Source organism: Phascolarctos cinereus, unplaced genomic scaffold (genome assembly GCF_003287225.1).
Source record: "Phascolarctos cinereus isolate Bilbo 61053 unplaced genomic scaffold, phaCin_HiC Scaffold_2;HRSCAF=192, whole genome shotgun sequence".
NCBI classification, from domain to species: domain Eukaryota; kingdom Metazoa; phylum Chordata; class Mammalia; order Diprotodontia; family Phascolarctidae; genus Phascolarctos; species Phascolarctos cinereus.
The window spans coordinates 355,290,642-355,313,174 of record NW_027555625.1 but is presented as its reverse complement, the minus strand read 5'-3'; the positions used below and the strand labels follow the sequence as shown (position 1 = coordinate 355,313,174).

General features: G+C 38.8%; 1 protein-coding gene across 1 annotated transcript in view; it reads left to right on the top strand.

Annotated features, from left to right (window-relative positions):
- The window catches only part of COA8 (cytochrome c oxidase assembly factor 8), a 42,973-nt gene that overhangs the window by 15,850 nt on the left and 4,590 nt on the right, over nt 1-22,533 (top strand). Inside the window, exons 6-8 of the mRNA XM_078149188.1 lie at nt 105-195; nt 3,622-3,709; nt 9,280-9,408. Coding sequence (XP_078005314.1) covers nt 105-195; nt 3,622-3,709; nt 9,280-9,408 — 308 coding nt within the window. The remainder of the gene's footprint in view (nt 1-104; nt 196-3,621; nt 3,710-9,279; nt 9,409-22,533) is intronic.

Genomic DNA, 22,533 nt, shown 5'->3' with positions numbered 1-22,533 from the left:
TTAAATGACTTGAAGCAAAACTGAATTTTACACCCCAGTTACAGTAGCAAAATCTTTTTCTCCCTAAATCTGTACCATTGTTTTATGTCTAAATTAACTTTTAGGTAAAAAAATAACATTGAATGCAGAAGAAATGGCTGATTTTTACAAGGAATTCTTAAGTAAAAATTTTCAGAAGCATATGTACTATAACAGGTAGGTGTATCCTTTTTATTCTCACACAGTTGAAGAATACTAAATCTGAATGGTTTGATTGCATATTAGTTCACAGTAATAGTCTTTTTAAACTTAATAATCTCACCTTTATGCAAGAGGCATACATTCCTACTGCCAGCTTATCAGAATTTTTAAATGAAATGATCAGTTTAAATAGTCTTACTTTGGCTTTCTTCATGGTCTAACAAAAAGATTAAAGATGTGAAAAGCATCAGATAAGAAAGAATTTTAGGGATATTTCAGCCCAGTTCTTTAGTTTTATAGATAAGGAAACTGAGGCCTCTATAGGTAAAGTGACTTGGCCAAAGTAGCAAAGCCAGGATTTGGCCTGGTGCTTCTGATTTCAAATGGAAATAAATTTTCTTTCTACCACACTAAATTCCTAAAATGTGTTTCTAAATACTATTTAGTACTTTGAAGTAGGTTTTTAGTCAAACAAGTATCTATGTTACACATAATTTCTGTCCTCAGCTTCTGATTTGTGCACATAACAATGTTCTTTATAGGTCACTAGTGTGTACAACCCTACATGACCTAAAATCTTTCTGGGTAAAGCTTTTGTGGAAAGTAGAATTGGAAAAAAAAAAAAAAGAGAGAGAGAGAAAGAGTAGAGTTGAAAGTAAACAGGGTCAGCCTTAAGCAAAGTTGTGAAGTGGGTGAAGTCCACAGCCTTCTCTTCTTTGTCTTTTTACCCACTTGGTAACATTTCCTGCCCTTTTAGAGGCCTAGTACTTTCCTGCTCTCTCCTATTCTCTAGCAAACAAAGGGAAATGGTCTTGTGTCTCCAGAAGCTGAGGGATATGTCTATTGGTTCACATCATACATAGGAGAGTGAAACTTTGCTGTTAACCCTCCCAACTCACTGTGAAGTTGTTGGAATTCTTTTTGTGAATTCAGGTCAGACTTCATTTATCATAGTCACTTATGTGAGCTACATGTAATTATGCCTAATGACCTTGCAATGCAACACAATAATGCTTATGAATTTTATTAAGTAACTTTTGTCTTTTTTATTACCATACAAATCCTCATCCATGTATGCTTAGTTTTTATGGTTTGTTAATAATGTAATACTGTTGTCTACTTATAACTTATGTACATGAAGTGAGAGGGAACATTGGCAAAGGAATCTTAGCCACAATTGCATAACTTCACATTTTACATTTTTAAGAAGTGACTCTTAGTTTCTCATGCTGGTTTTGCATTTCTTATTTCATGTTGTTTTAAAAAGTAAAAAAGTTTATGTGATAGAGATATAAATCTGAAGTTATGCATTTTCCTTATAATTCTTTAAATGACTTGAAGCAAAACTGAGCTCTATACCCCAGTTACAGTAGCAAAATCTTTTTCTCCCTAGAAGTCAGTATATGGTAGTCTCATGTGCCATAGACTTTTTCTAAATAAACCTAGACAAAATACTTAGTGTCTTCTCATACTGATTTTCATTAAGGCACTGCTTTCCCTTTGAATGGTCATTCATAAATAAATTCACAAATTTACAGAATCCTAGAATGTCAGAACTGGCAGGAACCTTAGGACGTAGAATGTTCCAACAGGTAGAGCCTTAGAGCCCATGTTCTCCAATCCTTTCATGTTATAGAGGAAGAAATTGAATCTTAGAGAGAGGAAGCTACTTGCCAGGGTCACATAGTGAGTAAATGATGAAGCCCAGGTTTTCAGTACCCCGTGTGCTGTTCACTACAGCACGTTCCAGAAGCTTACGCATCGGTTGTTTAGAATTCAGAGCACATTTCCTCATAGAAATGATGTTACAAGTTGTGGTTAGGTTCCCAGGCCCTCCCCTGAAGAAATAGAAATGTAAATGTTGTTCTCATATGCGATGGGTGGTTGTAGTTTTCAGAGTAGCTGTGAAAGGCTTTATGTGATGTGTTGTTTCACGCCGTCTGCTTGCCATCTCTCTGCTTCGTGTTGGAGCCCTTGTTTGTTGTTTCCTCCTCCTGTCACAAGTGCTGATAAAGTGCTCTGAGCCTGTTCCAAAACAGAAGTCCTGTGTTCACTCATCAGCTCATTTGGCTGAAAGTAATGGCGTGACCTACATACTTATTAGCATTCTGGCCCTGAGATGCTTAGCTTTCAAAATATGGGACCCCTTGCCTTGAGCTATGGATTCTATATAAATATTACCAGTTCAATTGGGAACTACCTGTAGTAATGATAAATGCAACTTTCAGCATATTCTTGAGGGTTATTTTAAGTCAAGTAAGACTATGTGTGCACGAACTGCATCAGTATTTGTATTTAGGCAATTTGAAGATTGTCTTTTGGGGAATAAAAATAAAATGAAAGAAAAACTCATAAAACTGAGAACCAATAAATGAGAACAGAGGACCTCTATAATTTTTCTCAGGTCAGCATCTGTGATAAATGAATATAACCTCTTTTCTGGCTATTATTGGTAAGGAGGTGGAGCCTGTCTTTTCTCCTTTGAGTATGAAATGTGCTGCTTCTGTAAATGGGTGCCAGAATCAGGCATTGTGGATGCATACAGCGCAGGCCCCCTTCAGTTCCCACAGAGCTTGTCCTGGCACTTCATTGCCTATTCAACATACCCCTTGTCATTCATCTCTAGAGTCTTTTTTCCCAGAGAAAGCTTTCTAAAGTGTATAGAAAATCCATCTAATTCCTGCATTTCCTGCAGAGGCCACAAATGGTCCTTTTTTCCTGGAAACCCAAGTCAGGAATGGAGCTTACATCACCAGAATAAGCAAAAATAGCTGGACAAGTGGCTTAGTCCTGCCTCATTCTGAAAGCTAACAAAGTTCTCAGGAGAGTGATGGACCACGTCTAATAAAATGAAATTTAATAAAGGCAAATGTAAAATCCTGCATTTAGATTTTAAAAACTCAGCTGCATAAATATAGGATGGAGAATACAGGGCTAAACATACAATAGTTCATTGGACAAAGGCCTGGAGGTTTAGTGCACTGCAAACTCCGTATGAGTCAAGAAAGGCTAAAAGGCGGATCTCTGCTTCAGAGTAAGAAATGCCGCCCCTGCAGGTAGGCAGTTCCCCTTACTGGAGGTGTTCAGGTGGAAGCTGGATAGTCTGTTGAGATTCTAGTACAGCTGCTTCTAGCTGTGAAATTCTGTGATTCCCTGTAATTATTTTTTTCTAAAACATTATTTTTGGATGTTAGATAATTTTTAAGAAGGTTTCTTTAATGATAAATACCTTCATTTCCTTCCTACTGTTTAGTTGTAATACATATTTAATGTTTTGGGCAGTTTAGGGAAAGGGGAAAATTATTAACAAAGGAGAATAGTAAGTTGAACTCTTTCAAGTTTTGGTGCTGTGTTTTCTCTAATGCTTAGACTATTAATCATAAGCTACTATTATATATATTATATAATGTTCCTTCTTCTTTTCCTTGTGGTGAAATCTAGAGACTGGTACAGACGTAATTTTACTATCACCTTGTTCATGGGAAGAGTGGCCTTAGAGAGGATTTGGAGGAAGCTTGGATTCAAACAGGTGAAGAACAGTTAGAAGCACATCTATATCTGCCTTCATCAGGTCCCGTGCTGGCCATCAGGTTCAACCACTGGTTTGACTGTGACATCCTATTTATCTCGAACATCATTATATCGTATGGAAGTAACTGACAAACTCAACTTATGTGGATGGTTAAAAAATTTTTTAAAGTGTAACAAAAAGGCTTTCAGAAGTTTTTCCATTGAGAGTCATTTTTGTATTCTCTCCCACAACAGTCTGAGCAATTAATGTAGTTTACATGAACTGGGACAGATTGTGGAAGAGTTACTTTGGGGCAGAGGTGTGGCCCACGCAACTCACAGGTCTCAGCTTGCTTTTGCTCCACAAGACTTTTTTCCTGATAGAGATAAGTATTATGGTTATTTCAGTTCCTGAGTTTACAGTTTGGGGGTCAGCATGTTTTGAGCTGATACTCAGGCTCTACAATTCATTACCACACATTTGCCTAATACATACTTTTAAAGTAATTAGCATTCTCAGGTAATCACTTACAGTCTGAGGTGATTAAGCCATCATAACATTAACTATCCCCAGTGTATATATCCACATGCTGATCAGACATCATGTTGGTTGGCAAGGTTTTAAAGAAATACTTAGTACTTATTTTGAAATTAGTATCCTTTGAAACAAAGGTTTGAAGTATGACTATACTGTAATTAAAAAGTTGTAGGTTTTTTTTTTAAACAAATGTAAAAGAATGTATACTTCCAAATGAAACTATTACTGTTGTTCAAAGTATTTCTGGAACTCCTTTCTAGAGGTTACCTCCTAGTCTTTTGAACATTTTCATTTGTAGCACATCTTTACCCTTGAAGGGTAATTGGAATTTTTGAAACATTGAGAGCCATGTCTAGCAAATGAAGTGGGTGATACTGCTGGTTGGGACAGTTTTAGGTTCCAAACAAGCTGTGATTCTAAAATAATGAGTGGTTTTCTTCTGTGGCTGGTTAAACTAGCCCTAAGTGTCCTAAAAGAGGTTTCTAGAATTGCCTTTAAGGTGCCTTTCAACTCTGAGCTCCTTTGTTTTAAACAAGGGCAAAATGGTGGCCATGAGTGTACCTCTGTCTGAGGATGACTACTTTGAAAAGGGGAAACACACTTGTATAAATTCTGGTCTGTTAGGTAAACTAATCACATTGCTTTATAATTACACTTTGGGCTAAACTCTGCAGTAAAGGCTACAGTAATCAGCAGTGTTCTCATCCTGTAAAACCACTCAAAATTGTAAGCACATTGCAGAGGATATTACCTGTTCTGTGACTATACTAATTTCTGTCACCATCCCATTGCACTTGCCACCTGTCTGCAGGGCTTTTTAAGACCCTCCCATACCCCAGCCAGTATGGAGATAGCAGAGGAATTGAACTTCCCAGCTCTTTCAGTGACTGACATCTCAGCATGATTATATTCCTCAAGCCTGTCTTCCTCTGTGGCCCAAAAAGGGCAATTAGATTTTAAGGAAGGAAAGATATTTTTGAGGTAAATGTTAAACGTGGGAGGTAGACATATAGTCCTTGCTTTAGAGATACACAGATTTGTTCTCAGTGTAGAATTAGTAGTTGTTAAATTCCACTTTAAGGTAGGGAGAAAATGGTTGGCAGGTGTGAAGGAATAGGATGTATATGAAGGGCAGTGGAAAAGGAGTGTTTTTAGCTGTGGAAGTATGAAAAGACAGATGATCAGATGATTCAAATCTTGAGAGCTTTGAGGACTTTGCATTTTTATTCTCTGCTAAGGCTTGCATCTTAAGACCAGGAAATGGTTTTGGAGGAGGGACTTTTTTGTTTGTTTTACTTGTTTTTTCTTTTCTCTTCTTTTTTTTTTTAATTAAAAGAAGTAGTTAAATATTTATCTTTAGGCAGAAAAAATAAAAATGGTTATTTTATTTTTAAAATGTAACTGAGAAATCACATTTTTCTTCAAAAGATTCCATTCAGTCGATATTCATTAGAGTGTCAGAAATCTAGTCCAATTTCCTATTTCATAAATGAGGAAACTGAGGTCCAAAGAAGAAGACTTGCTCAAGGTCAAGCAATATGTTGGTGGCAGAGCCAGGACAAGACCCAAGTGTCCAGATTCACAAACCAGTATTTTTCTGTTTCCTATCATATCTTGCTGCTTCCCATCCTGTGTTTTATGTTATCTTAACCTACTCTATATTAAATATTTTAAGGACATGTTATTTTCTCAGGGGGGTCCTCCTCCTGGTAATGGAGATCACAGTCCTTTTATACCTTAGTTTGGTATTGGAGAATTGGTGTAGCTGAAAAATTCATGACCCAGTAGCCATTTAATCCAACTGCTATTTGATGAGCCTTTCTGAACTAAACAGCAGGCAGACAGATCTGTTACCTGTAGTTGAAACCATTCCAGCCTATTAACAGCTGCCAGGGCTTACGTTCCACTAGCATAGCATTTGAAAAGCCTGGGTCACCTGCATGCCTCTACAAGGCTCTTTAATCCATTAAGTTTGCTTAATAGCCTGTGATCTCCATGCTGCTGTGACAGCAACATGTGTATTGACCTAGTAAAAGAAGCTGTTTCATCCTATTGGCTTAAATCATCCCTGCAGTGAGCCCAGCGCTGATTAGTACTTGACAAGCAGTGCTACCGAATGAGGCATCATTGGGCTTTCAGCACGAACTCCTGGAACATAAGAATGAAGAGTTCCAGTACTCTGGAACTGGCCCATTGAAAGTTTTCATATAAACATTGTGTTCCTCTCAAGAAGAAGATTACAGAACATATGTTGAAAAATTCAAGACATCTGACTTGAATTCACAAAAGAAAGAAAATGTCTCTAGTTTCACAATAGGTTGAAGCTTATTATCAGGGCCTTTGAAGTTTGGAGTTAAAGGGATCTGGTTTTTAAAATGTTGTACTCCTTGACTGTCCTGGCCAGAGGTTCTAGAGCTTTATTGAGCAGAGAGCTCCTTGCAGATCTGTTCTATCGCCTTTAAAATTTGGCCTAACCTCTGCTGAATTTGTATGCTTTTGTCATCTGTGTTGAGGTCATCTGGTGCTGAGAAAAGGCCATATGGTATAATAGGGAAAGCACTAAACTGAGAGTTAGGGAAAGTCTAATTCTGGCTCTGACCCTTTATCTTTGTGTGACCTTGGGAGAATCACTTCTTTCTACATCTCAGATTTCTCTTCTGTAAAGGATCTATATTCCGGCATACTTCTCCCAATATTTTTTTCATCTTATAGAGCTTTTGTTGGTAGGATGCTTTTAGCAACTGAATACATAAATATGATTACTGAAATCAAAATCGATCAGATCATCTTTTAAAAAATAATGGTCATGTCTTAATGCCAGACGTTAACTTGATTCTTTAGTGTCAGTTCTGTTTATTACTAGAGGTATAAATGTGCTGATGGAATTGGTAGGAAATGAGGAGGTACTCTGGCTTTGATCTTTTCCTGAATTATAAATATTTGAGCTAAGCAATCATTTTGATGTTACCTGATGCCACAGATAAACAGAAGCAAATAATTTCAAGGTCATTTTGACCGTGATGTCTATATGTTCACAAAAAAGTTTTTTTGACATCATTTCTTTTTAAAAGAAAATCTTCCTCTTGGTTTTCTGTAGCATCATAAATAACCATCTTCAGCTTTTAGGACTTAACTTTGGTTGCATCAGTACTTGAATTTTTAAATATTTGTTAGTGGTTACAAATGTTAAATTTTTCATTTTGGCTTTACCCATATGTTTCCATTTGGTGGAAATTATTCTGTTATCTAGGCTTTAAAAAAATAAATTAATAATTCTGTATTTTCCTTTTCTTTCTTATTTGGGGGGTTTTTATAGATATTAACTTCACTTTTACTTTTGTAACAACAAAGAAATGCAGGTATCTAACTACAGTGAAGATGACAGTCTTCCCTGCCTGCCTTAGAGTGAGAATCCAGAGTGAAAGAGTTGGGGAGGACCAGCACGTCCAAGCTAGAAGGGACCTTAGAGCCCTAGGGCCTGAGCTTGAGAATCAGAGCTGGAAAGGACCGTGGACCCCCTAGAGTCATAGAATATCCACCAAAAGAACCTGTCTACCATATACCAGACCCCTTATGTCACTTGTCCTTGTTACATAATCTAATAGTCTGTCTTCAACCCCTGCATTTGACAGGTGGGAAGGAAGCCCAGAGAGAAGAAAAGGCACTTGGCCTAGGCAACCTCGTGTGTTAGTGACAGAGCCAGGGCTAGAATACATGTCTCCTGTGTTCCAGGCCAGCGTTTCTCCAGGTGTAATTCTCCTATTCAGAGTGTTCTGTAAACCGTGAAGGGCCTTGTTAATTATAAAGCTCTGTATTCTCAGAAGTTATTAGTACAGTGCCTGTTATTACAGTAGCAAAAATTAAAGTGTGACTCGCTACTTCTGGACAATCCATGCCATCTCCAAAAGCAAAAATCTAATAAGTGCATAATTTAAGTTCTTTTTCATCCAAACAAGCACTAAGTTGGAAAAATCCACCTATAGAAGATAAGGCAGTGGCATGTTATGACTATTCCCTGTAAAGTTCTGTAGAAAGCTAGTTTCCCAGGCCCCAGCAAAAGGCAGTGACTTAAGCACTGTGGTGTTCTGGCGAATACTGAGACAATGGAAGCTCATTTATAGATGGCTCACTTGTTCCTTTTCTTAGGATCACAGGATTAAGAACTGGAAGGAATTTTGAGATGAATGTTCTCCCCACCTCTCCCCTCCCCCACCATCATACTGATGATGCCCAAAGAGGTGAAAGAATTTGCCAAAGGTCACGCAAGTAATAAAGCAGTCAGGATTCCAACCCAAGTCTTCTGTTTACAAATCCAGTACTTTTCCCATTATATCTCACTGTCTCACCAGTGCTGGTTTTGCTCCACTTGACTCTATACTCCCAAGAACTACAGGTTTCCACATAAGGTATTTTAGAAGTTGTATCCTTCAGTTGATTTGAATTCCTGTCTCAGCATAGTTGAAGGCCTTTAGTATATGCCAGGTGAAGAAGATGCATTTTAAAAACAAAACATTTAATTAGGACTAAAATGCAAAGGAAAAGGTGAAAAATTACACCTTAACACCTACTCTCAGTGAGTACAAATTCATCCCCATTTCCCCCAGAATGGGAATCAGTATTCCCATCAGTATTCATGCTTCCCAAATGAGAATAGATATTTCTCCCTCTCTCTTTCTGGAATCAGAGTGGAAGAAGTGCCTTCAATGAAGGCATCCTTGCTTGAAGACTGTGCCTGCTGACGTCAGGTACCTCTGACTCAACTCTCCTCTCTTGGTAGCTGTTTCTCTGGCTTCATGGGGCTCAGAAACATACCAGGTCTCCTAGATGTTGCCATTAAAGTGTCTCCTCCATGTGATTTCCCTTTCTCAAAAATCTCTTCATACCAATAACAGTGTATTCCTTGTGATGCAATTGTCCTGCACCTCAGGCATGTGGTCATATTTGTAATGGAGTCTTGGGTACTTCTCCCAATGAAAAATCTTTCTCTGGGTCCCCATATCATGAGAGATATGATCAGATATACAACTGATACCTTTTCATCTATTCAACAGATTTTTAAGTGCCTACTGTGTGAGGAGCATGGTGCCAAATGCTGGAGGATCTACATATGTCACCACCCTTTGCAGCTGGGGGATTACCTTCTAGAAGCAAATATTCCACCTCTTGACAACAGTCAACTAGTTAGTGTCTCACAAATATGCTACTCTAATGTTGTGACAGGCTTTAGCAACTTTACCTCTAAGGGTTTGGACCTTCATAACATCCCGTTTCCTTTTTATATTTCTAAAAGATTCAGAATTTGACTAAAAATTTTTGGACCCTAAGCAAGCTTTCATTATATCACCGCCATCAATTTATAAGCTGATCAGGTATCATGGGATTTTAGAAATAGAGCTGAAAGGGGCCTCAGGGATGACGTCATCCAAACCTCATTTTAAAGGTGATGAAAAGAATTGCTGATGATTGTCAGTGTGCTCCTGGGTCCTTCCTTAGCCTGAGTGGCCCCTCAGACAAAGTGTCATTTCACCAACTTCCTGTAGTATGGTTGTTGGGTCTCTATAGGCCTTGGCTTGGATCCCTCAGTAAGCTTCTGGTTTCCAGTTTCTGTTTCTGCCCTTTCCATTCCTGAGAAGCTTTGGTTCTTTATCAAGCCTGTCTGTCTCCCCCAGGTGATTTCCCTGCAGGCCCAGTGATTGCTCTGCTCCTAGGAACCCAAGATTTAGAGCTGGAAAGAGGGGGAAGGGAATAAGCATTTATATGTGCCAGGGCACTTTATGTAGATTTTATCTCATTTGATCCTCACAACAACCCTGCAAGGTGGGTGTATGTTATGATCCCCATTTTACCATTGAAGAAACTGAGGCAAACAGGTTTTGAATGACTTGCCCAGGGTCATACAACTAGGAAGTATGTGAGGCTGGATTTTAACTCTGGCTTCCTGACTCCAGGCCGAGCATTCTGCCCATTGCACCACCAGCAGCCTCAGAGATCATCTATTCAATCTCACTCATTTTACAGACCTAGAGGGGTTGAGGGAAGTGCCTACCCTCACACAGGTAAGTAGCAGAATTGTACCTCGTATAAGAACAGTTATCTTATTTCAGTCTCTTTGCAGGGTTAGATTTTTGTTGTTTTGTGATGTGTGTGTGTGTGTGTGTGTGTGTGTGTGTGTGTGTGTGCAGAGGATATATAGACCCCTTGCCCCAAAAGGAGTATCGCAAATTGGCATTCAGTTTGAGATTTTTTTTAAATTCAGAATTTGATCAAAAGATTCCAAAGGTACAAAATGGTCTGATAGACTCGTATTGAGATACAAATACAGCTTCAATAGCCCCCATACTCAATATCTTCAACACTTAAAAAGATCTTTGATCTCACCATTGCAAATGTCAGCAATTCTAAATGTTAGTTTTGATATGACCTTGCCAAATCACTCCCTGCTGACTGTTCCTCTGATGACAAGCCTATCCCTGTTTAGCCAGGATACTCCTCAGCTTTAGCAGATATACAGTCTATGGCTGGGCCCACACTCAAAACCTTTGTAGTTTGGCTTTACTAGCTAGCTTTCGAAGCCCTAGGGTTGCTTCCATGCCTTATTGAGGCCTACACCCAAAGAGGACATCAGCGGAGATTACATTAACAACTTTGCTTTAAATTTACTATTTAGGGTTCTACCATTATGTTGTCATTAATGTTTTTCATGCTACATTTACAGGAAACATTTTGATAACAGCTGTTTTTTGGCATTCATTAATTCTTCAGATGCCAGGAAGTACCCAGGCTATCCGTCTCCAATATGCTCATGCAAAAAGTCTGTGGTTTAAAAGAAAACCTTATCATAGGCCATTATGTGTTTATACTTTAGCCTTGGTTGTTGTGATCTATATCATTAGAGAGCAATGACAGTGATGAAATTATGGATCCTTTGAAATATTTAGGTCTGTTTTAGTCTTGTCCCCTCTAAAGAATATTTGAATGAATCTTTTTCTTAATTATGTCATTCTAAAATGGCTAATTTAGGTTACTTGTACTGTGATGGGAAGGGCTTGTGTTCGAAGAATTCTTCATTTCCTTCTGGCACTGGACCTCACCCTTCAGCCTTTGAGATGTTTATTTCAGTTCGAAGGGCTTAGAAAGGAAGTATCAGCTGCCTTGTAGCTCTCAAAACAATAATAAATGAAGTCAACCACTGAAAAGGGGGAAAAGGAAAGAAAACCTCACCCAGGTAAAAAAGAGGAAAACCTGCAGAAATGAGTAGGAAAAAAAAGGCCCAATATAATAAACACTTAAAAAAAAAACATGAAGCAAAATCTCCAGAAGGAAAGAACAAGACAGAAATAGTAACCTCTAGAAGAGAACCTCCCAAGCATGTTTTAATAGTTTTAAGGTTGCAAAGCTGTTTACATTTATTATTTCATTTGGTTCCTAAAATAGGTATTATTATTATTATTATCCCAATTTACAGATGGGTAAACTGATGCTTACAAAGATAAAGGTAGTGAAGTGGAAAGGATGCCAGAGCCTGGAGTCAGGAAGACCTGAGTTCAAATGTGACCTTAGACACTTACTAGTTGGGTGACCCTGGGCAAGTCTTTTATCCCTGTCTGCCTCAGTTTCTGCATCTATAAAATGAGCTAGAGAAGGAAATGGCAAATCACTCCAGTATCATTCCCAAGAAAACCCCAAATAGGGTCATAAAAGAGGCCGATATGACTGAAATGACTACAACAGCAACCACCCTAGTAAGCTAAGTTAAAAATACTTACATAATGACTTTGTAACAAGTCCTCCTAGACAGCTCCAATTCATGTTGGATTGATACAGATCGCTAGAATACTAGAGACATAGCTTGAGAAACCCAATATTACTTTTCAGAAGCTAGAAATCTAACTTGGAATCAGTGTTATAACTACATTGTCAAAAATACAATTGAAACACTCATTTTGGAAGTATTATCCCAAATAGTGAGAATCAAGCTGGAGGAATCAATCTAATATTATCATTATGAAAGTAGAAATCAAGTATCTAACTACATAGCAATAAATCTACCTGGTAAGCTCTAAACCATGTTGCATTGTTCTAAATAGCTAAAATTTTTTATATCTAACCGAAGGAATCAGATATTTCCCCTAGAACCCTAGAAATCTAAGTAGAAACCTGAATCAGATTAAAATGTCATTGGGAAATATGTAACAAAGTAAATAGAAATACAATAAAACATAGGTAACATTAAATACATGTGCATGTACACATGTAATATTCACACACACAATACAGCTATATGTATATGCACATATACGTACATACACATGTATAGATAACACGTATGTATCACTAAGTCTATCTTGAAAGGTCTAATGTTTGTTGGCTTGTGACAAAGTTGTGAAGGAATAAAGAATTGAGACAGGAAACAAGGAAATCCATATATCCATAACAAATAAGATCATAGCAACGTATATACTAATAAGGCCACCTCGAAGACTCGAAATAGCCTGAATGTTGTAAATACAGCTGAAGATTTCAAATAGTTCCATGGCTCTGTGGCCATGAGGGCTTTGGTTGGAATTTCTGGGGAACGGGCCATCCGCTCTCCAGTTGTGACTGCACTTGACCTGAGTAGACTGTCCTCTGTGCCCTGCCTTCTCCCTGCTCAATTGAATGGGTCTGAAAACTTGTATTTACAGATGTTCAGTTGCTATAACTAATTAACAAAGACAACTTTAAAAAGTGTTAGTAAAACTCAGATTAAAACATTGGACTATGTTGGTACTAAGTGATAAAACATACAGCTGACCTTTAACAAACAGAAAGCTAAGGCCTAAGGGGCTAAAGATTTAAGAACATAATCAGGAGAAGGGATGGAGGAAGAGAAGGATTAATACCTCATGCACTAAATCCCATGATCCTTTGTAAGTGAATCCCTCTTTTGTGGGAGAGATAGCACAGTAGGAAGTTATGTAAAGAGGTGAGAGTCAGAGGGAATTGCAGCCATACTTTCACTCATTCCATTGGTAAACAGAGAAGGGACGGTAATTTCTTTAGTGTCTGAAGGGGAGTGCGGCTGTATAAGGACAGGATGAAAGCAACAGTGGGGGTATGGGGAGTGAAAGGAAAACAAAAGGGTTCAACCTAAAAAATATTCACGTGGGGTGAAGGTGGTAAAAGGCATGAGTCTCTTTGTCTCTTATTATATTCACAAGAAAAATGAACAATTTTTCAAAGGGAGAAACAGAAATCTTATGAGCTGGGCCTTAGGAATGGAGGGTGATCCTGTTAAAGGTTGGGGGTAGGACTCAGGGTTACCCCCGTCCCAGAATGCTCCTTTTCATCATCGCTTCCTTCATGAATTGATGTTACTAAAAATGAGCCACATCCATAGAAGAGATGATAGGGGGTTAAACCCAGTGGTGTGCTGGAGCTAGGCTAATACAGACTGTAGAGAGCTTGATTGTTACATTTTCAGTATGAGCATTCATACCCCCAAAGTCAACAAATACTATAAATTAGAACTTGATTTATTGTTTTGTAGACTGTCTGGACATAAGAAAGTGATGGAGAAAATGTGAATAATGCAGATTAAACTTAAAAGTATGTCAGGGGTACTTTTCCCCCACCTTCTACCCCTGCCCCAGTATATCCCTACATGCAGTATGCAATGATGTAGAAATAGAGTAGAAAGGAGTTCAAAGTTAGTACTCCAGAAGCTCTACCATCCTGAGAAAAACAGAGAATAAAGAAGGAAAATAGCACGTGAATTGGCAAAGTACAACACTAATTTGTGTTAAAACCCATAAAAAGTATAGTCATAAGAGGACCATTTTTACTATTATAAAAATACACATCTAAAATTCAAAGTTAATATTATTTGCAATGGGGAAATGTGAGAAGCACACCTAATAAATATAGGCATATAGTCTCTTTTCCCCACTATTATCTGATTTTATCAATGCTCACTATGGCAATAAGATGAGAAAGTCACAAACACTAACAAAGAAAGATGAAATTATTCGTATTTGCAGGTGACAGAATAGTCGACTTAAAAAACCTTAAAGAATCAGAAAAGAAACTAATTGAGACCCTTAATGGCTTCAGTAAAGTAGCAGAATACAAAATTATCCCACAAAAATCATCGGCATTCCTATGTAGTGAAAGCAAAATCTAGGGGGAAAAATAGAAAAAAAGGGAAAGAAGAGAATAAGCATTTATTAAGCACACTGTGTGCCAGGTATTGTGCTTTACAGCTAAGTGCTTTACAAATGTCTCATTTGATCCTCACAATAACCTTGTGAGGTAGGCACTGTCTTTATCCCCATTTTACAGATAAGAAAACTGAGGTAGGTAGCAGTTAAATAACTTGCCAGGATCACACCGCTAGGAAGTGTCTGAGGCTTGAATTCAGATCTTCCTGACTCCAGGCCTGGCGCTATATCCAAACTAATTGCCACCTCGTTGCAACCCCACCCCCACCCCCCATACTGGAGTGGTTTACTATTTCCTTCTCCAATGGATTAAGGCAAACAGAGGTTAAGCGACTTGCCCAGGGTCGCACAGCTAGCGAGATTCTGGAGCCACAATTAAATTCAATTCCTCCTGACACTGGGCCCAGTCTGCTACCTAGCTGCCTCACAACCATTTAGTCATGGTTTAAAAGAGAAGAGTATGTTAGTGGAAGAGATCCAGATAAGCAAAAACCAGAAACAAGCAGATTTAATAATCCAGTGTTCAGCGAGCCCAAGAGCTGCTTCAGGAATAACCCTCTTTGCTAAGAACCGTGAGGAAAAAGCTAGAAATCAGTTTAGTGACAGATCGCTTTGGACCAGCAGCTCGTACCATGTACCAGGGTGAGTTCCAAATGGACACTTGACAAATATAAAAAGTTACATCATCCAAAAAAAAAAAAAAACCAGGAGGACGATGGAGTGGAGGCATCTTTCACAACTATGGCTAATGGGAGAATTTTTAACCAAATGAAAGACAGAGATCACAAAAGGTAAAATAATTTCAGGTACATGAACTTTCGGGAACTTTTGTGTAAAGTCAACAACAGCTAGGACAAATAGGGAAGCTGTAGATTGTGAACACATCTTTGTATAAAACATCTCTGATAAGATTCTGATATCCAAGATATGAAGAGATTTAACACAAAATTCTAGAACCAAGCGCCTTTCCCTTAGGTACTAGTTCTTTTCCTGTTTATTTTATATTCACTTATATGTGTACACAGGGCATCTGGGTGTTGCAGTGAATAGAGCACTGGCTTGGAGTCAGAAAATTTCTTCCTGAGTTCATATCTAGCCTCAGATGCTTCCTAAATGTGTTACCCTGGGCAAGTCATTTAACCTTGTTTGCCTCAGTTTCTTCATCTGTAAAATGAGCTGGAGAAGGAAATGGCAAACCACTGTAGTATCTCTGCTAAGAAAATTCCAAATGGGGTCATAGAGTCAGACATGACTGAAAATATGTATACATATTGTCTCCTGATAGAATGCTCTCTGAGAGCAGGAACCATTTGTTTTTGTATCCCTAGCAGCTAGCACAGTACCTGGTAGATGGGCGCTTAATAAATACTTATTGATTTATTGGTTGAATGCTTGAATGGATAAATGGTCAAAGGATATGAACAAGTAGCTATTTAAAAAAGAAATTACAAACTTAACAGAGCAGCTAGGTGGTGTAGTAGATAGAATGCCAGGCCTGGAGTCAGGAAGACTCATCTTCATGAGTTCAAGTCTGACCACAGACACCGTGTGATCATGCACAAGTCACTTACCTCTGTTTGCCTCAGTTTCCTTGTCTGTAAAATCAGCTGGAGAAAGAAATGGCAAACTACTCCAGTGTCTTTACAAATAAAACCCCAAATAGGGTCACGAAGAGTCAGACGCGATTGAAAATGATTGAACAGCAAGAAAACTGTTAATAACTCTTTGAAACATTTCTTCAGATAACTAATGATAAATGAAAATCAAAACATCTCAATTGATGAACTGAAAGTTGAGAAGCTGGTTATTTTTTGTTTTTTAATTGGGAGAGAGCATGAAAACTCATGTGAAGAATGTTTGCTATTGTCATAATTTTTTTTGTTTTCTTACACCTCCATCATAGGGGAGTTATCAAGGCCCCTGCCTGATCTGGTCTGGTTAGAGCACACCCACCCTCCAACCCCCTGGAGTATACATGGAGCTGAATTGAACTCTTCTGTCCATTTCCAAGGATCCATCTGCTCATCACTGAAGGATTTGGGGAAGATATGACACCACCAGGGGAAGGGAGGATGCATCAAAGAGTATTGACCACTGAGTCAGTACAAAGAGCTACAAAGAGTACCTGCTCAGAAGACCTTGAAAGTAGTGATTCACATCCACTCTCTGGCTCTCTCCTTTTCTGGACTCTGGGGACTTTTCAGGGGCTCTCTCTTGAACTTTCTTCCCATGGATAGGCAGTGGAATAAGGTCTCTCTCCCTCCCAAAAGCTTTAGTGGCAGCAGGGACGTGTGCTGCTTAGGCTATAGATCCTGGACTTTAGCTGCCTCTTCTGTTCTGTGTTTCTTTCTCTGAACATAAGGGATCAAACAGTAAACCACAGTAATAGATGCATAAGATGGATGTTTCTAGCTTTGAAGGGAGTCTTGGTGAGTTAGAGAGTTTGGGAATTCCTGGCTTCCTCAGCCAGAGCTGATTGTCATCAGGAGGAATTTTCTGTAGCTACATATACCCTTCTCAAAAAAGCAAAACAAAACACTTCCCCAAGGAGAATGCCTGGCTGGCCAGAAGACATGGACTGTGAGTGAGGTGTTCAGAAAGTACTGAGTCAGGGTAAAGGTGAGATGCCTATCCAACAGCTCACTCATGATTTAAGTATCAGTCTCCAAGAAGAATATAGAGGGAGTTATAGGTTCAGTCATTTTTCGGTTGTGTCCAACTCTTCCTGACCCTATTTGGGGTTTTCTTGGCAGAGATACTGGAGTGGTTTGTCATTTCCTTCTCCAGCTCATTTTATAGATGAGGGAACTGAGGCAAATAGGGTTAAGTGACTTGCCCAGGGTCACACAGCTAGTAAGTGTTTGGGGCCGAATTTGAACTCAAGAAGATGAATCTTCCTGACTCCAGGTCCAGCACTCTATCTACTGTTCATTGTAGCTTCTCCTATAGGGGGTTGTACCAGGTTCCAAGTTTTTGTCAATGTGCACTTAGCAATTTTTTGTGTTTTAAGTCTTTCTTTTATAGTGGAGGAAAGAAATCCTCTGTGATACCTCACCTACCTTATACATTGAGTACCTCTCTGATGCCTTTTGGAAAGGTCTAAGGCATGAGCCAAACCTAGGTTTTTTAATGATTTTACCCAGAGCTCCTAGATTGGGAGCGAGGGGTGGGGTGAAGAATCAGAGACAACAAGAAAGAACCTCGCTTCAATCTTTAGAGCCCTGGCTCCCTGCAGGACTTGAACCTCATCTGTGTCTGAGCCCAGACCTATGACCCCTTAGTGGGAGAGGGGTCACAGCTTTTGCCAGCCTTTTGGCCAGTCTTTCTGGACCAGCCCCTGACTGCATTAAATAACATTTTTCTGATAGTTAAAAAAAAAAACATTGTTAAAGAGAAATAGCTATGGAGAAGTAGATAAATAGCTAGCCTCAGAGTCAGGAAGACATAGTTCCAGTCCCCTTTCCGACACATAGTGCTTGGACAAGCCATTAATTTCTCAATGCGCCAGGCAACTAAGACATAAATTTCAAAAAGTGCCAGTCTTCATTAGTAGATGGCATTTGCTTACTGGGAATTCTCTATCCCAATAAAATCATATGTCTATTCAACCCAGACTAGCACTGTTCCACCACCTCCCCCCCCAAAAAAAAGAAAACTAGTGTTATTAAAGAATTGGAAACAAAACAGATGCCCATCAGTTGGGGAAAGACTAAAGAAGTGCAATAAATAAACATAATGTAATATTACTGTGCCCTAAGTAGCAATGACTGTGGAGAATTCAGAGATAGGTTTATGTGAACTGAATCAGAGTGCAGTAAACAGAACCAGGAAAACATATACACAGTAAACAAATACAACCCATAAAGGAAAAGAACATATAAACTAAAACTAATTGCTATGTAATTGTAATGACCAAACTTGGCACAGGATAAGAGATTAAGAAAATGTCTCTTCTTCACACCCTTTGCAGAAGTGGGTTGCTGACACGTAAGAGTGTGGAACATTACATGTTCTGTCATACTGGTCAGTATTTTGGTTAACCTTGCTGAATTTCCTCTCTCTCTCTCTCTCCCTCTCTCCCAATCTTTGTTACAAGAGATGACTCACTGGGGAGGGGAGGGAGGAGGAATATATTTGGGAAAACAAAAAATAAAAATTTCAAAGTAGTGAAATTGAATTGAAAATACTCTGCCCCTCCATTGAACTGTCTTATATCAAAGTGCAGATAATAATTATTATTATTGTTGCTATTTACTAATATCAGGTAACCTGACTGGTTACTCTTTTATTATTAAACTGTTAAAAACTTAGTACTGATAAACTTGCTCAGTAACTTTTTACATTTAATTTAGTTAATTTCAACATATATAAGAACTCTCCAGTCACTCCAAATCTTTATTGAGATTCTTTTCATCCATTCATTCTCATTTTCTTATGTAATCGTATGGTTTCACAATTAGAATTTATTTAGGTGGGAAATTGAGATTTGAAGACAAAGAAGGGAAGTTTTAAAAATTTTTAACCAGAGCTGTAACACTGATCTTTTGGGAAAATTTTCGAAAGCCAATACTTTGACCTCCCTGGAATTCCAGTATACATTGATTTAAACAAAATATTTCGATAGCACTTTAAGGTTTAAAATGTTCTTCTGCCACAAAGTCTACAATAACAATCTAAGTTTTATTATCCAAGTAATTCAATAATCTAAGTATATAATCCAACTATTATTATCTCCTGTTTGCAAATGAGGACATCAAAACAAGTGAAGTGACTTATTTGACCAGGATCACAAAGCTGAAAAATATAAGAGCAGGATGTGAGCCTGAGTTTTCTGTTTTTCCAATTTTCTTTTTCCATTATGTTACAGTGCCTCCTAGTCAGACAGAGGCACTGTTCATCTTTCAAAGCTCTATTATAGATTTTAAGAGAAATGAACATTACTCTTTACAGATTGGAAATTTCTAAGTGAAAAGAGATATGATCTGTGGCAGTAAATAGCTGAAACCAAAGCCAGCAATGACATTGGAAAGTGTTTTTGGATGAACGTTTCTGCTGCGAAGGACAGGCTCCAAGAAGACAAGAAATAGTCATTTAGTTAATGACATTTATGGTACTTTCCCTGTGGGTGCATCACTGTTCCACTGTTTTCTGTTTGGGAATTACAGAAGAATGTTTTGCATGACTTCACATGTATAATGGGTATCATATTACTTGCCTTTTCAGTGGGTAAGGGGAGAGACTGGAGGGAGAGAATTTGCAACCCAAAATTTAAAAAACAAATGTTAAAAAATTAAATAAAATAATTTTTAAAAAGGGAATTAAAGAAAAGACAGAAGCTTCAGTACCTGCCCTAGAACAGCTTATGGACACTATCTCCTGCTGCTTAGAAACAGTTGTCATGGAGAGGAACCTGCTAGAGACAAGAATTCCCTAGCTGAGGAAAATTCAGAGGAAGCTGAAGGGTGAGGTTGGCCAGTTCTAAAAACATGCATGTGCCCACGGAATGTTGAATGCAGCAGCATGAGAGAATTCTGCCAACTTTAACCCCTGTTTGTCCACCTCCATATCATTCCTTACATCCTGTCTCATTGAAGTATTGTGGAAAGAGGGAGGCCTGGATCCAGCACGTATTAGCTATGTGATCATATGCCAGACACGTCAGCCTCTCATTCTCAGTTTCCTCCTCTTCTATAAAATGGGAATAATAGTAATTCTTCTCTTCCAGCTATGGCATAGGAAAAAGCCCTCTATTTGGACTAAAAAACTTGAGCTAGAATTGCAGATGTGGTCTTTAATACCTGTGTGACCTCATCTTAGTTTCCTTATTCTGTTAAAAAAAAAAAAGGGTTAAGAACCAGGAGAACATTGCACACAGTAACAGCCACATTGTGCGATGACTAATATTGATAGACTTAACCCTTCTCAGCAATACAAGGATCTAAGACATCTCCAAAGGCCTTGTCATGGAAAATGCTATCCACATCCAAAGAAAGAATATGGAGTTTGAATGCAGATCAAAGCATCCTATTTGCTATTCTTTTTCTTCTGTTGTGTTTTGTTTCCTCTTTTTGGTAGTTCTTCTTATTGGTTCTAATTCTTCTTACAGCATGACTAATGTGAAAATATGTTTAATAAGAATGTATATGTATAGCCTATATCAGATTGCGTGCCATCTTGGGGAGAGAAGTGGGGAGGAAGAGGGAGAAAAATTTAAAACTCAAAAGCTTATGGAAATGATGGTTGATAGATCAAAATAAATTAATAAAAAAAAAAGGGTTTAGCTGGCCTCAAAGATCTCTTTCAGCTCTAGATCTCTGATTCAGTGCTCTCTAAGATTCCTTCCAATTCTTTTGTGTTTGTCTTTTTTCCTGTTAGGCAGTCAGGGTTAAGTGACTTGCCCAGGGTTACAGAGCTAGTAAGTGTCAAGTGTCTGAGGTTAGATTTGAACTCAGGTCCTCCTGAATCCAGGGCCAGTGCTCTATCCACTGCACCGCCTAGCTGCCCCTCCAATTCTTGGTTCTAGGATCCAATCTATGACCTCTTGCTAGCTCTCCTTTTATCACCCCTCCCTGCACGGAAACTTCCTGGCCCTGGCCTTCCTTGACTGTCTCCTCACCATGGAGGCTTAAATTAGTACCACAGAACTCGACTGCAGCCCTTTGCAGGTCCTGACCTTGACTCGGGTATAGAGTACGGGTTTCAGGATATAAACACATGAAAGACCTGTGTATGCTATCTGTGTATCTAAAAATCTGTTGGAGTGCACATTCTGTTAACCACAAACTCCCATTTCCCCTTGGATCTCAGCCAGCCAGAATTATACACATGAGATCATACTGAGGCAAAAGGACATTTCCTAAAAATAGTCTATAGAGAAGGGTCAGGCTCTTTCTTGTTGTCTCTGGCTCTTTATACCTCCATCTCAGAACCCTGATGGAAATCACTTAAAACTCAGGCTTTGGTCATATCTAGTGTCTCCCCAAAAGGGATCAGCAAGGTTCTCAGTGTACAAAGTAGGTAAGGTAAAGGACAACCATTTCTTTCCACCACTACAAAAGGAGGTCTTATTCATAAGTATACATTGACAAAAAAATTATAACGTGATACAGTAACCTATAATTCACAATCTACAGAGGTTACTTAAAACATTAAGACGTGGAGCACTTAGTGGGACAGTTGAATAGGCATGTTACTTTGACCTTGGCTCAGCATTTTCTGAGCATCTGCCTCAAGGACCATCTCTTCTGGCCATCCAGGCCAGAGCTTGGGTTCGTCCTCCTAACAGTGGTCATTTTCTCCAAGCAGGGTATACAGTTTCAGCAGACTCCTCCAGCTGCTCTCAAACTCTCAAACTCATGAACTCGGCCTCAAGTCTGGAAATGTCCATTTCAGAATTGCTATTTGGTCACGTATGTTCAGGGTAAGAAATACAAAACAGAAGAGGCCACCAGGGGTCCAAAATGGCATATAGCATATGTGCAAGAGAGCCTAGCCCTGAGCTCCCACATGGTCATCGGGCAGGAATAGAGACAATGAGTATACAAGAACATACAAGGTACATTCAAAGTAGGTGCAAGATAACCTTAAAAGGGAAGGCACCATGGGAAGCCAAGCGAAGCCTCAGTGAATCAATCAATGAGAATATACTGTCAGGCATCATAATAAACAATGGAGATACCATGACAAAATAAATAGTCCCTCAAAGAGCTTACATTCTAACAGAGTAGAAAATCTATATGTTGGGGCAACTAGGTGGCTCAGTGGATAGAGCACCGGCCCTGGATTCAGGAGGACCCGAGTTCAAATTTGACCTCAAACATATAACACCTATGAGCTATGTGACCGTAGACAAGTCACTTAACCCCATCACCTAATCAATATATATATATGGGGGGGGGGATAGAGGCGTATGTACTGTGTAGACAAAATGAATTCAAGGTAGTTTTGAGAGGGAGTGAATAACCCATGAATTCAGAAATGAATCAAAAGCTTTGTAGTAAATTAAAACAACTCTGAGGTACTACCTTACCCCTAACAGATTGGCTAATATGACAGGAAAGACAAATGACAAATGTTGGAGGGGATGTGGAAAAATTGGGATGTTAA